Source organism: Pleurodeles waltl, chromosome 6, assembly GCF_031143425.1.
Source record: "Pleurodeles waltl isolate 20211129_DDA chromosome 6, aPleWal1.hap1.20221129, whole genome shotgun sequence".
Classification (NCBI taxonomy): Eukaryota; Metazoa; Chordata; class Amphibia; order Caudata; family Salamandridae; genus Pleurodeles; species Pleurodeles waltl.
This window is the reverse complement of record NC_090445.1, coordinates 85044665-85059434: the sequence shown is the minus strand read 5'-3', so window position 1 is coordinate 85059434 and position 14770 is coordinate 85044665. Positions and strand designations below refer to the sequence as shown.

Here is a 14770-nt window from a genome sequence, read left to right as displayed (position 1 = left end):
TTTGAGCACTCACTGGAGATTTACAGGCGCAAATGGGGAGTCTCTGAGGAGACTATCAAGGGGTGCCTTTTGGAGGTGGCACATTCTAGTTGGCTGAGGCAACGCTCTAGCCAGGCAGAACCTACCACTCCAATCAGGGGTGGGTGATTACATTTACTGTATACCCTGCGCTTACCCTTGGATAGCTTGACACACAGCAGTCTGGCTTATCACAAGGGCAACATGTAAAGCACTGGAATAGCACTACCACACAACAAACACACGAGTGCCATAAAAGAGACTTCACATGAGGCGTATGTAAATAAACTTTGTATTCAAACACATTAGTCAACAAAACATGAACATCATGTAAATCTAGGCATAAACTGCATTTAGAAATATGACTTGCAGTACTAGGCCCAATTGTGTTAAATCAACATTAGCAGTATGTACATCGTGAGAAAAACAATATACTTTTCCCCAGTACCCTCATGCGATGCCAAAACATTGTCAGCACGAGACCCACCCTACTGATTACCCCAATTCAATGTCGTACAGTTCTAACGAGACAATGTGTACATACAGAGAACAGCAGCACTTTTAAATAGCTCCGTAGCCAAGACCGCACAGGTAAAACCAAATCTCAACGTGATAGTCCTCAGACAAAGAAACAACTTGTATGGTACACCGTAGGACAGTTTAGTCAATTGCAGGCAATCACTCCCACTCATTCGTTCCACATCGCTACACGGTGTCACGGATATCAGACAGGTTAATCTAACACGCACTCATACACACTAGCTCCCAGCACCCTAATGTGGTGCACTGATATCCAGCAGGGTAGTGGTCACTGCACTCGCAGACCACAGTAGGACCAAAGCTTCCTCCAACCAGTTCCTACTACCCTACAAACTGGAGATGAAAGCACCCTTTCCCCAGATACTAGGCCACTCGCAACCAGAATTACACTTATTCAGGACCCTGGGGCAAGGGTAGGGGGAAGAAAGAGATAATGGCTGATCAGACAATAGTCAACAAATGGTGGTCTGGCTACTGTATTGACAGTGGGAAATGGCCCAGGGCGCTAAGACCACCGGCTAGGGAATCAGCAAAAACTTATGGGAGGAGCAGGCAGGGAGAACCCAGGTGGGGGGGTTCTTCACTACCAGGCATGGAACACTCATGTGTACCTGCCCATCCTCGCATCTACCACCTACCCCACCCTTCGGGGGTGATCTGGGGGTAGCGGAGGGTCCCCTCAGGATCACGTTAAAAATTATGGCACTAGTCAGCCTAACTACCGCCACAGTGCACTGAATTTTAAATACAGCGCTATCATGGTGGTCTTACGGGGCACTGAGGGGTGCAAGAAAAGTGGCACTGCACTATGTGCAGCACCACTTTTCATAAATCTGCTCCCTAATGGGTAAATTTTTCCTCTAAAACATTTGTGAATTTTGGCAGCTGAGCCACTGAAAATAAGTTCTTGATTCCTAGAGCCAAGCCTTTTTTCACATTTGTGTTAAAACTGCAAATTTCAGTCACTTATATGTAGATGACACATATTCATATTTTATTTCGTTGTTTTCCCTGCAAAAAATATTTATTTTTAATTTCTACAATTAGTATCTTTTAAGTTTTGCAAACAAAGTTTACACAAGCATGTTAGGAAAGGACAGAATATAGATACTGCAAACACACGTTTCTAAAAATAAGACAACATTCTGAATGGAGGAAGGAATCTCCTCTTTATTTTACTTCCAAATGTATTCAGAATACAATTTTTATATTAAAATATAAAAGGTTTGGCACAACTGCAGCATCCCATAAATACGCACAGATAAATATTTGACACAGTTGTGCCGTCATTGTAAAAATTATTAAACTTCCTATCTAAATTCCTACTACTGACTGACTGATAATATGGCATCATGACATAATACAATCTTTCATTTACTTTGTGAAAAGGTCATAAAAGATGTAAACCATGTTTAATTGAAATATATATTTTACATTGGCTACAAATAGAATATTGTAAACCGTCTTTGCAAAATAACTATAAACATTCATCTTGTAAAGTATACTCAACATAAACATTAGAATCCCAGTTCAGATACGTTTTTCTTGGACCCAGGGCTTCACTCCCTGGCGGAAAAAAACCCATAATTTATGCAGACATACATTTTAAATAATCCAAATATCAATGGATTTACAGAATGTTTGCTAGTGTGGGAAAATGCATCAGTCATTCAAGCTATTTCAGGAAGTGCACAACAACTGGCACCATTTGGGAATATTTAATAGATGAGTAAAACATCACTCAAACAAACACATTTCATGACGATTCCTAACCTTATGAACATGTAATCGACACATTATGTACATTACTCAAACTAGGGTTAGAGAAATAAGGTCAAGTCCCATTGTAAGTAAATCGTATACCTAACTAAATGGACCTTAGGATGTGCAGCAAGGGAATGTTTGTGCGATGCACATCAATTAGGCTTGTTGTCACTGGCACATCTAACTCAACCCTCTTGTAGGTCAGGCTATTAGAGTGTCCACCCAGATCTATTTTAACATCATTGAACTACGACTGAGTGTTCGTTTGTCTTGTACACAATATCAAATTCACTATTTTATTAAAGACGTTTCAACAAATTCCTCCTTTCATCCAGGCAAATTTATTGAAAAAGATAATTATGATATTGAAGCTCAACTATGGAGGAAGTACTCAGCACAACTAGAGATAGGGGATCCAAGGCCATTCGAGACAGGAAGAAGGGCCTCAATCATTTTACAACACGTAGCAGTAGTTCTTAACCTGTTGTCTGGGGACCCCTCAGGGGCCGCGAAGCCTACTGAGGGCGACTGCTTCGAAAATTAAGTCATATTAACAAAATGATAAAGAGTATATAAATTGAGAAGCAAAATGTCAAAATAAAATTTTTAAAATGCTCTGCAAATGTGATGGAATTTGAAATAGGAGGCTTAAAATTAGGATAATATCCAAAGGTTGATTCTCTGGAGCAATGAAAGTGCTTCAAACAGAATACAGCATAGACGACTAGTGACCGCAATTGAATTTAGAAACCTCCAACATTTTCATTTTTATTATTTATGCATTTGTTTGTGAATATTTAATCATTTGTGTATTTTTTCAATGAGTGCTTGATTATGTATTTTCAGTTTATTATTTTGTGTTTCAAATCATAAAAAATGCTTAGGCTGGGGTGCTTGGCTTCAACTAATGACTCATTGGGAGTCAAAATAGGCATGTTCACTGTGAAGGCTGGCAATCTCGATGACACAGCCCTTGGAGGTGGGAGTGTAGAAATATCTGTGCATAATGCTTTAGCAATTATTTAAACAATATTTAGAATGAAAGTGCTGAGCTCACAGTTTGTATGACTGGATTATGGTGCTTTCGGAGTTCTAGATCTTTGGCAGTCAAGTCTTGTACTAGGAATCTTTAGGTGGAAATCAGATTAATGCTCAGGTGGATATGAACATAGAAACAAGGGGTTATAAAGTACAAGGTTGCAACTTTGGAGGGGCAGCGACGGACTGGAGGGGATAATATCCATGTTGGTGAACTCTTCCAAATATGACTGTCTTAATAGTCTTTAATCTGACTTCCACATCAGTATCTCACTTTATTTTGCAAACCCTTTGTATTTCTACACTGATTTGTGCAGTACTTTTGGTGATCTACTAGTCGTCGATTACCAATAGAGTACACTGAGAGTACACTGATCCACTTTGAATCGAGTGCACACCAGGACAGTGAATCTCATTACAGTCCACACGCAGGGGCAGATTTACAAGAAAGTGGTGCATCGGTCCTGATGCGCCACTTTTTATGCGACCCCTACCGACAACTAACGACACCATGGTTATGCCGTATTTATAACACAGCGCACCATGGCGGTTGTTAGCACAATAGCATTATAATTTTAGATGCTATTATGGCGCTTTGCTGCAGCAAAGCAAAGGGAGGCCCATAGGTTAATAAGGGTGCATCACTTTAACGCCTACTCTCAGCAGGTGTTAAAAAGTTACTGAAAAAATGTTGCAGTGAAATGTTGTAAATTTCACTGCTCCATTTCTTCAGGCCTCCATGAGTCAGAACGCCCCCCGGCATACATTATGCCTGGCGCAGACAAAATGTGGTGTAAGGGTTTACACAGTGGTGCAATGCATGCATTACACCACTTTTTAAATATGGCGCGAGAGAAAGGGGTGTCCTCGGAGGGTGTACTTCATGTGTCCTACCTCAAGCATAGCATGCAATAAATATTAAAACAATTGCTCAGCACCGTAAAGAAATATACAGTGTCCATGGAGAAATGGAATCGATTCCAATTGGCAAGAAAATTCAACAGTTCAATGATTTAGTTACTGTGTTTTCTTTACTCCTTCCTTGATTGTATGATTAAAAATATCTTCCAGCCATTAGACAATGTGTTTTGTTAATCAAGAACTTCTTCAGAGTAAATTTAGAGGAGATCAATATGATCCCAGTCGTGATTGCTTTTGTGAATCAGCGCTGATGTGTCTGTTGGATTTATGTGTAGGGCTTACTCTGCCCTTGTCCTAGCCATAACCACCTAGTGTGTCCAAGTGACCAAATGTTTGTGTATCCTAGCAATGCATTTTAGTGGGAAGGCAAAAAATAGCTTTAACTGTCACTGCACATGGAGAAACTGGCAATACCTGTCGCTGGGCAAGTGTGGTAATCAGCCGGTTACTTGGTATTTAGAAACTGGGAATACCAGCCACTGGGCAAATTGAACTTGACAATATTTGCTTTATCACACAGAGGTGCATAACGCAGTATTTGCAATCCAGGAGTAATAAGGAACACTCTAATGAACCTTCACCAATAAAGATTTTGTGAAATCCTAGCATATATTTCACAAATTTTACGGACATAGAGCCTCATTTACGAGCCCGTGGCGCAGGGCGACGATGCCCTGCGCCACCGGGAAAGGGCAGAAACCTGCCATATCTACAAGATACCGCGTACTTTTATATTCTTCCCCCTACTCTGTCTAGCACCAATGCAGGCACCCTTGCACCATGGTGCAAGGATGCCTGCGTTGTGGGGATGATTGTGTTTGTGCAGGAAAGGACCACTTCCTGCACAAAAACAATCACTAGAGTTGTTTTCCTCTTTCTATGTGTGCTGCAAAATGCAGTACACATAGAAAGAGGAAACAACGGAGAGAAATAAAGATATTTCTCTCTGTTGCATCATTCTTACTCCACCCCTGGGGTGGCGTGGGAATGTGACGCATTCCCAGACTTGTAAATCTGGGAATGTATCAGATTCCTTCGGGTTCCATGGGTGTTGCATGGGAACACCCCAAGCAACAACCATGGAACGCAAGGCGGCTTGGAATAGCCTTGTAAATTTGGGCTGGCACACTGCACCACCGGAGTATCGACTAAAATGACCATCCTGTGGCGCAGTGTGCTGCTAGCGCCTCGTAAATGAGGCCCTCGGTGTGGTTTAAAAACCATGAATCTGCTCTCCTTAAAAGTGGTCTTTAAATCCAGTCAAGCTTTGAACCATTTTACTGGACCAATATATTTCGTTACAGGTTAATAACACACCACTGCTAACATTTAAAATCAACAAATCTGTTCAAAGGTCCCCTGTCACCCAAACTGAGGATTTTGTTTTTGAGAGAGGTCAGGTCACATTTACTGCTGGAGTGTTGCAGCGGGTGGTAGGATTTCAGAGGTCACTCATTTAGCAGAATTCTCCCCTTCCATCATTTTGTGTTGCATCGGTATATTAGAGTAGAACTAAAATGTATTTGTGGAAAAAGTAGGATACGTGAGCAGAACTTTTACATAACTGATCAGCACATTTTAGCACAAATGAGGTGGAGAAATGAAATGGATGAGTAGCATCATCAGCATACTTGAGCAGCTCCCCTACATCCCAACAGGAAGTAGTCAGGATTACGTAAACAGCGCACAGGTATGCCTGGCATCGGACCGCACCATCTCTGTACAATGTTACAGAATGTCTAGACATTTTACCTCTGCCAAAAGGATTCTGATGCTCTGTCACTGACGCAGGAACTGGACTCACTGCTCAAGAATCAAAACTTGTGACATTCCTCCTGACTTATGTAGAGTTAGGGTCTCGGGGCAGAGATATCATGCACCATTTTTCATGTGACAGAAACAGAATAGCAATTAAACTATACTAATAATCTTCTACTTTGTATTGAAACACAGGGGTACAAAAGCCATGTAAATCATGGCCTCAGAGTGATCCTCACAGTACTTAATTTGAGGCGGTGTTTCCGGTGCTCTGCATTGGCACTTAATTGTCAGCACTGGCTCAATCGACTGTCCTCCACATGGTGGCGCTGTCTATCTAATTTTTAGATGAACATCACAAAAGTGTTTAATAAGTCAATATATATATAAAAATGATTAATAGCTGCTGCTCAAGGCACTATTGTAGCATTGTGTTGCCTGGAATAGTCTGAATAGTCAATCATGTAATAGTGTGATGGCTAGTAGTTGTGTTGGTGCTGTCACTGGCAGCGCTGGCATGGGCAATGGGTGGTGCAGGTTGCATAGTTCCTGAGAAGGGCCCTGCTGGTACTTACACTATTTACAAATTAAGCACTGGATCCACAATAATTCCTATTCAACCACCAGTTTCTGTCCCTTACAGATCTCAAGGAGCGGACAGTAACTTTACTTTAAAATAAAAGTGTCAACCCTACCTTTCAATAATTCTTCTGAACCCTCTTTTAAACTACTCTCTTGTGAACAATGCACTTTAAAGTAAAGTAAGTTCCTTGACCACAATGTTTCATAGATAGCTTACAACCAGAGCCATGCCCATGTGCATATAGAAATACCATATACAAACCATATATATACATACATACATCTTACGACCCCACCTTGGAGCATGGGCAGGCTCCCGGACTGGCTTGGCCAACAAGTGGGTTGAAGCCAACTGCTTTGCTAGATTGGCTCACTGAGTCTATCACTGGTGTCAGCAGCCGATGGAGGAGACACAGTAATCCAGTTATCCCGGTCCATGGTCCTGATGAAAGGGAAGACCTTCTCCTGGAAGCAAACCATGTAGCTGTAAATGTGCCTTCGATTGTCTGCATTATAAAAGGACAGTTGTTCTCCTTCAATGTCCAGATACACCATCAGTGTCTCTGGAGGTGGGTCTAGGCACAGATTGGTCAGAGGAGAGGTGAATGCTTCGTACCGACCCTCAGCGGCCAGTCCCACTGCACATACTCCCTCCTTCTCGAGAAAGGCACTGTTCATGGTCATGTCCACAGATGCTTCTGCAACACCAAGGGCCCACATCTTGGCTTTGCCTACATGCACCTTCCAAAGGTACTTTCCCTGGGTGAACCCATCTTTCCCAAATGCAACCGGCTGCCTCTCCTTGACAGTTTTGCTAGGCGTTGCATTGCCTTTAAATTTTACCCTCTTCTGATCGCTGCTGATTTCAAGATAGGTGCTAGCGGAGTCCTTGTCCAGTATAAAAGGAACCTCAGTGAAAGGAGCTGAAACAAGAGAGACAGATGATCAATGCCAGCAAGGGCAGAGCAGAAGGGATATGTCTGCCAGTGCCATGTGGGTGCCCCTGAGTGGTATGGCCGGTTGTCTGCGGTCGTGTTTGTGTGCCACCATATATATGTAAATGTCAGCACATAATCCTTTAGTGTGGGTCTGTGTCTAAGCTCAAGTACCATTCTGCGTTGTGAATGTCTATTCATGGAATTGTCCTCTGTTTGGTTTCAGTGCAGACATGTTCCCTTGTGCAGTCCTCACCATGTATCTACCAGTGAATGTGTTTCATGCGTCCCTGCACCGCGGTGTAAGTGAATCGCTCTAATTGGGTGTGTGCTTTAGGAGTATGCAATATTCTATACGCGTGAAAATGCGCAGGTATCGCCATATAACCTTCGCCAACATAAATCTAGGTGCATTTCTTTTGAAGATGTGGCTCTGAATATGTTTCTTAAAGTCTTCTGTATTGGGGTATGTATATTCCTTTTTCTGTCCATCCGTCCTTCGTTCCCTTCCTGTCTGTGGGTGTGTGGCTCTGTGAGTGCATATGTTTATGGGATTATCAGCTTCGTATACCTATTTGTTAATCACTTTGAATGATCTTTTATAGTTCTCAGCATTTGTGAGCTATTCATAGAATTATGCATCGTCATTTGCATTTGTTATGTTCTAGACATTTGATTCACCTAAGATATAGTGTTTGTTACGTAACCAGCCCAAGATTTATTGTCTTGCTCTTTCTGGCATTGTTAAATTATGTGTACTGTGGTCAGAGTGGTGTATATATAACGCTAGGTGACATATATAATATGGGGAACATTTCCCTTCATGAAGCATATGATATATAAGGTGCAATTCTGAACCCTGTGCACCTCCAACTAGGCATGCCAGGCACAGACTGGGCCACTGTGCTCTATTACAGCTAATGCGCTATCCCCGGTGTAGTCACAAACTCGCACCTGCCCTGGTGGCAGTGCACTAATGTAATGTGGACCTCAGGGGTGGCTCCTCTGCTAAGGTGGAGGAGCGTAGCCCCACTGGATTTTTGTAAAAGAAAAAATAAGATGATAATAACGCTATGTTATTAGCATTTTATTTTCCCTGGAAGCAAGGGAGGGGAGCAGGGCTGGGCTGGAGGGGTTAGGGGAACGCTGAAGGAGAGGTACGTGCACTATAAAGTGCGCATGTCTGTTTGGCCGGCTGTGTTGGGCCTGCCAAACAGACATGAGCACTTTGCATGTTCTCTACAAAGCTGTATTGCACTGTAGAGTGGAGAACACGCACAGGCTCCCACTCCCAGTCTGAGCGGCGAAGCAGGCAACTCAGACCAATAACAACATTGCTGCCACGCTGGTACAGAGTTGTGATTGGCTGGGAGCCTGTCTGCTGCCAGGAAGAGGACGAGGTCGGAGGGTAGACAAATGCGTTTTTATTTTTTATTAACCCTCCCATCCCGTTCTGCCACACCCTTTCAGTGGCAGCCGCCACTGGTGGATCTACTATTTTGGGCAACCTGTTTGTCTTTCACTTTTAAGGCAGCAACCCAGCTTACATTACAAAAGAGGGGCGGATATCCTACTGCAGGGGGGTCCAGGGAGATGTCTGGTGGGGTCTCTTTAACCCACTATTAGGGTTACTGTTGGGAGGAGCACTGACTGTGCGCCTACTCTTTGTGGCTCATAGACAGTGTGCCTATCCGCAGCTGTTTTGGCTAGTTTGTCTCTGTGCATGCACCTGTAATATGATGTGCATCAGTGCAGAGGTAAAGTGTTTCCTCATTTGCATATAGCAACACCCCCATGCAAATGAGAGAACGCACCCTTGAGATCACACATCACGCCAGTGTGACCTCTATCGCAAAAGGGGCTGTGAAAGCATGTGCAGGAAGTGGGCACACACACCTTGTGACACGAGGCACTCTCCATAATAAGCACCAGATCACTTCGAATACCATCTCTAACTTTTTGCTCAATAATCATTGTTTTTAGGAGTGATCATCTAATTTCTTCAAAGGGGGCAGTACTAACAAACCCAGAATGCAGTAGATAATTGCATGAAAGTCCAGAACTGGAAACTTTAGGGAGTTGGTCACCAAATAAAACTAGCAATGTGACTCAAATGCAGTTTACTAGCTTCAGGGGCTGGACATACCTTTTACAGTGAATTATCATTGACTAATGCCTCTTATGGGAACAATATGCAGCTCTTCCCCATCAGGGAGAATTCTAGCTCCACACAAGAAGGTATAGTGACTGCCCAATTAAATGGGTGGACTGGATGAAATAGAGCCATCCGAAATGCTGTTCAGATAAAACGGAAATCTTGCTCTACAGAAACGCACAGAAGGTGTGGTCTACCAACTCGTGGCTTCCCCACTGAGACATTCCACCCCCCACCCCCTTAGCCAACTGCTGTAGCCAAAAATAAGGGAGTCAAGTTTACAACGGATTTATCTTTCCCTCCTCCCAATTCTGTTTGTGACTCACACATGCTCTTCTCTTTTATGATATAGGAAAAAGATACTGGATTTTTTAACAATTGAGGCACGCAAAATAATAGTCCGCGTCTTCATAAAGCTAGGCTGGACTATGCAAATATACTTAGTTGATGGCCTTCAGATTGTGCAGAATGCGACGGCCAGACTTATTCTGAGGATACCCTAGCACCAGTCAATGTCTAAACATCTTACACAAATACGGTGGCTGTCAATTCAGAAAATATATATTTTTCAAATGAATGGTGATGGCCCACAGTTTATTCGACAGAACAGGGCCATAACATTCTAGGAACAGGTTAACCCCCCACTGCCTGCCTAGAACCCTAAGATTGTCTGACGCCTGCCTGCTTAAAACTCCACCTGGAGTACTTTTGCCTCTGCTTCACGCCATACCATAAATGAAACCCATTTTTATAAAGCAGTTCAAAACTAGACTTTTTGATGTGGCCGTCTGAGTCTTAAGTTGCCCTTCTCGCCTGGACGCCCTTTTAAGCATGTGTTGCATTCTACAAATCTGATAATTCATTCATTCATTCATATCGAGCAAATAAATCGCCAAAACTGGAAGGGCAACCTCCACAGGGCAAAATGTTCAGAATGGGAACCCATTTTGGACTGTATGCCTTGAAAAAGTCCATTGGGTGAAACACGTTGGAATTGATTATTATTGATGCTTTTAAAGAACTCTTTTAAGGCTATCTGATGAAAATTAAGAGAAACATTGAGGGAACTCGAGAAAGTACACCTGCTATTTGCAATATATGTAATGGGCAGTTTTCATTGGCTAATATATAGTGCCACATGAATTTGAGACATGGGGCCATATTTATGGGAAATGACAGAGTGCGACGCTGCACCAGAATTGGCAGTGCTGCGCTCTGTCATTTTCACAATGCAGGGATGCGCCGTATTTAAGTGAATAGGGCACACCCTTGTGTTGTCCCTTGCGCTGGCGTTAAATTTAGCTGCCAACGCAGGCATCCTTGCACCATTGTGCAAGGATGTCTGCGTTGAGGGGTGTGATTGTTTTTATGTGCGGGAAGGTGTCCCTTTCCGCACATAAACCATCACTGATGGCGCTTTTGCACTTCTGTGTGTGCTGCAGGATGCAGCACACACAGAAGTGCCAAAGCGTCATTTTCAAATGATTGTTTTGCCCTTTCTATAGCAGCATAGAAAAAGCAAAAAATGAAGAGGAATAAAAGTATTCCTCCTTGTTGTGCCTTGCTAACGCCACCCCTTGGGGTGGAGTTAGATTTTGGCGCTGCCTGAGAGTTACGAAATCTTGTTAATCTGAGGCAGCGTCAAAATGCAATGGGTGTTGCTGTGGCACGCCCACAGCAACACCCATTGCACACCCCTCTGACTCAGATACCTGCGTCGGAGGGGCCCATATTTACAAGGAGGTGTAACGCCACAAAAAGTGGTGTTACACCTTCTAGTAAATATGAGCAGAGGTTAGTGCCACTGGAGGTCACATACAGTGAGGCTCCAGTTGCGCTAGGGGCTCATAAATATGCCCCTAAATGTGCTGTTCCCAGTCCAGGTGCGACTCTCGCCTGCAGTGGGACTAGTGCTTTAATAGTTTAATAGGAGGCTGAGATGCTGTTTAAAACAGCCACTCTGCCTTTCAGTGTGCAGATGACACCCATTTTGACATTCAAAGGGGGATAGAAAACTTCCTGCTCGTGGGTGCAATGAGTGACTGTACCTGCCTGCTGAGGGATGCCTTTGGGTTACTTAGGGCCACTCCTTCACCCCTCCAAAAGGTATTCTCCAGGTGCACACTGGCTGTGCACCGCTTTTATGTAGCACACAATCAGTGAGTCTCTGGCGGTCTCTTTACTTTGGTGCACGTATTATGGGGCAGGCACAAAGGCAATAAATTCCCTCATTTGTAATGGGCCATCTCCCCTCTCAAATTAGAGAACATTCCCTTGAGATTGTGTGGTGCACATATAGAACTGGCGCAATTTGTATTACAGAAGGAGCTGAGCAAGCATCTACGGTCAATATTGTAATACCATGTCTTGGGGTGAAGAGCTCCATATAATACAGTTTCTTGGTCACAACTAACAGCTTTGATTTAATGTTAGGAACCAGTTAATTGGTTCCCAGCTTTGATGCTCACTACGACATGGTGCCCCTTTGTTCTGGCTTAAACTCTTATTTAAATTAATTGTTTGTAAGCCTACTCTAAACAACGCGTAGGGTACTGCGGTTAGTAGAAGCACAGTTTTCTATCTCTGCTTCCTACAGTAACCAACATCCGGGAACCACCAGAAAACCCTGGCAACCCAAAGTGCTCAATGGTGGGAGCTATTGATGGAACAAGAACTGTAATGGACTCCTGATTTCTTACGGTGGCGCCTTCTCTACAAACTCTGATAAAGTGGCCACCGATCTTTTCAAACATAATTTCCGCCAGTCGCGAGCAGGATGATCCAGTCTTTATAGCTGTATAAGTTGTGTGTGTGTGCTTATATGTCTTGATATGTGCACAGTTGCTTAGGTGTGTCTTCAGACAGTGTGCGCCTTTGGGTGTATGCAGAGATCAGTGGGCTATGATTACAGATCTCATTGGTTTACATGGACCATGAAACTTCGATACAATCATACCTCTGAACTTACCTGGGCCGTCCTGCTGTATAAGCGGCGCTGCAGTAAAGAAAGGAAAACAAAGTGAGAGGATTCATGATGCATCAATTTACTGAACCACTACACTCAAAGCAAGGAGTTGGGAAACAACGGCAGAAGATGGATATAACATCAGGAGGCTTTTCATTGTGAACTGGCTCCACCTAAATTGAGACCATCCTGCCCATTACCTTGTTGTGGTATCAATGCTGGTTAAATTCTCTGGCTGTCATTTCTGCATCAGTGGAAGTCTTATCTATGGGGAGGACAGCGGCAGTTTCTTGTCATTGGAAGGCTATGGTGTCTAAGGTGGTGACAGAGACAGCGCCTGGAGTCCCTAGTGGTGACAGCAACAGTTTATGGTGATAATAATCTTTGGCTATAGGGTCTGTGGCGGTGAAAGTGGACATCTGTGGTGGCTATGATTATAAGAGTGACTTCATCACTGTAAGACGTTGGTATTGTGATGACAAGTCTCTGGTATCTATGGTGACAGGGAGTCTGGGGCTTTAAAAGCGTTTGGTATCTATGATGGAGACAGTCTCTGGTGTTCATAGTGACATCCTTTAGTATCAATGTGGTGATTCTTTCTGGTTGTGGGGTGTATGGAGATGCCAGTGGCGGTGTCTTCTATTAATGAGGGCCTTCCTTGAAATTGTAATTAATGTGACACTAAAATTTCATGTTTTCTCCAAGGGCTACCTCTGGACTTCAACTTGGCATTCAACAACTTGAACTCCGATTTAATTAGATGGTCAAAAACTGCCACTGTGTTTCTTAGTTTCAAGATATCTGCAAGCACTTCCTACAAGAGCTGTCCTATTCCCACTGTCTAAATGTTCTCTTTTATCAGGTGTGCTCCTTCTAATGTTCTTTTATGTGAAGAAAATGCATACAAATTCATTCATCTGGGGGAAAGTCAGCATTATATGCACACTGCTATCTGCTGGGCTCTGGCAGTCTGGTTAGCCAGTTCAGTTATTTGCTTAATGAACATGAGTTAAACTTCCAGTAGCCTCAAGGAGCTTTCCTTCAGCACACTGGTTCATATCTGAGGACTGCTCCCTATAGGGAGTGAGCGCAGTCAGTCATAGGTCAATACAGGTGTATTTTCTCGCTCTCTTATGGCCAGAGTAACTACTTGTAAAATCAAAGAAGAAAGCAGATTCTAAAGGTGGAATATATATATTGCAAAACAACTGGCCTGAAAAGCAGCGCGCTCTGACTGCCGGTGCCACCATAGGGTTGAGACCAGGACTCTTGAAAAATAAGCCAACAAGAATTGCTGCATTCCCAAAGGTTAAGATCAGCAGATTCCATTAATTCACAGAGCAGCACTTAAAACACCACTACGCGTTTCAACATTTTGTCTTCCTCAGGTGGTTTCAGTTTGGAGGCACACATGCTTCTCATTTACCTGCCTTATATAGACACAGGGGCATTCTGGGAGTTATAGTTCAAAGTGCCACATTCAGAGTCCTTCTTTAAATGTAGCTAAATATTTGCGTTCTGCTTATTTCACACGTAAACAAACTATGAGAAGTTATACCAGTCTCTGTGTTGTTTATGCTCAGTGCTCTCATGCTCGTACTTCCATTAATAAAGACGACATTCACATAGATTTAATTCATTAGCAGAATATGTGTTTAAACAGAAGTGTTTAAACAGTTAATTCATTAGCAGAACATGTGTTTAAACTGAAATGTTATATATATATATTTTTTCACTGAAACAAACACAGGTTAGAGGGACGTTATAGTTAGGTTCTGAATTTACTTGTAGAAAACCATTGAATTAACTATAACTCGCACCTTCAGAATGGCCAGTAGTCTCATCAATAATTTTATGGCAAATGCTGCATTGACAATGTCATAGATGGCATAGAATATTTCATCAATGATATAATAGGTGGAGTAATTAGCTGTGCATGGTGAAGGCGCGAGTTATAGTTACCTTACGGTGTGAAGTTTAGATACTTGAAAGAACTCTAACATTAACTGTTGAATTTCTATGATTTTGCACGAGTAAATTCAGAACCTAACTATACCGCCCCTGTAACCTATGGTTTTCGAAATGAATTTTTAT

The 14770-nt window shown here is 42.8% G+C and overlaps 1 protein-coding gene and 1 long non-coding RNA gene across 5 annotated transcripts in view; one reads left to right on the top strand and one right to left on the bottom strand.

Moving 5' to 3' along the window:
- Nucleotides 1-14770, top strand: part of LOC138299255 (uncharacterized) — a 223612-nt gene that overhangs the window by 129659 nt on the left and 79183 nt on the right. The gene's annotated exons all lie outside the window — the stretch shown is intronic.
- The window catches only part of LOC138299253 (erythroid membrane-associated protein-like), a 347615-nt gene continuing 334553 nt past the window's right edge, over nt 1709-14770 (bottom strand). For all 4 annotated transcript variants that reach the window (XM_069237389.1, XM_069237387.1, XM_069237386.1 and 1 more), the window contains 2 exons: nt 12680-12706; nt 1709-7544 (listed from right to left, as the gene is read on the bottom strand). In XM_069237389.1, the coding sequence (XP_069093490.1) occupies nt 6982-7544; nt 12680-12706 (590 nt within the window). In that variant the 3' untranslated portion in view covers nt 1709-6981. The remainder of the gene's footprint in view (nt 7545-12679; nt 12707-14770) is intronic.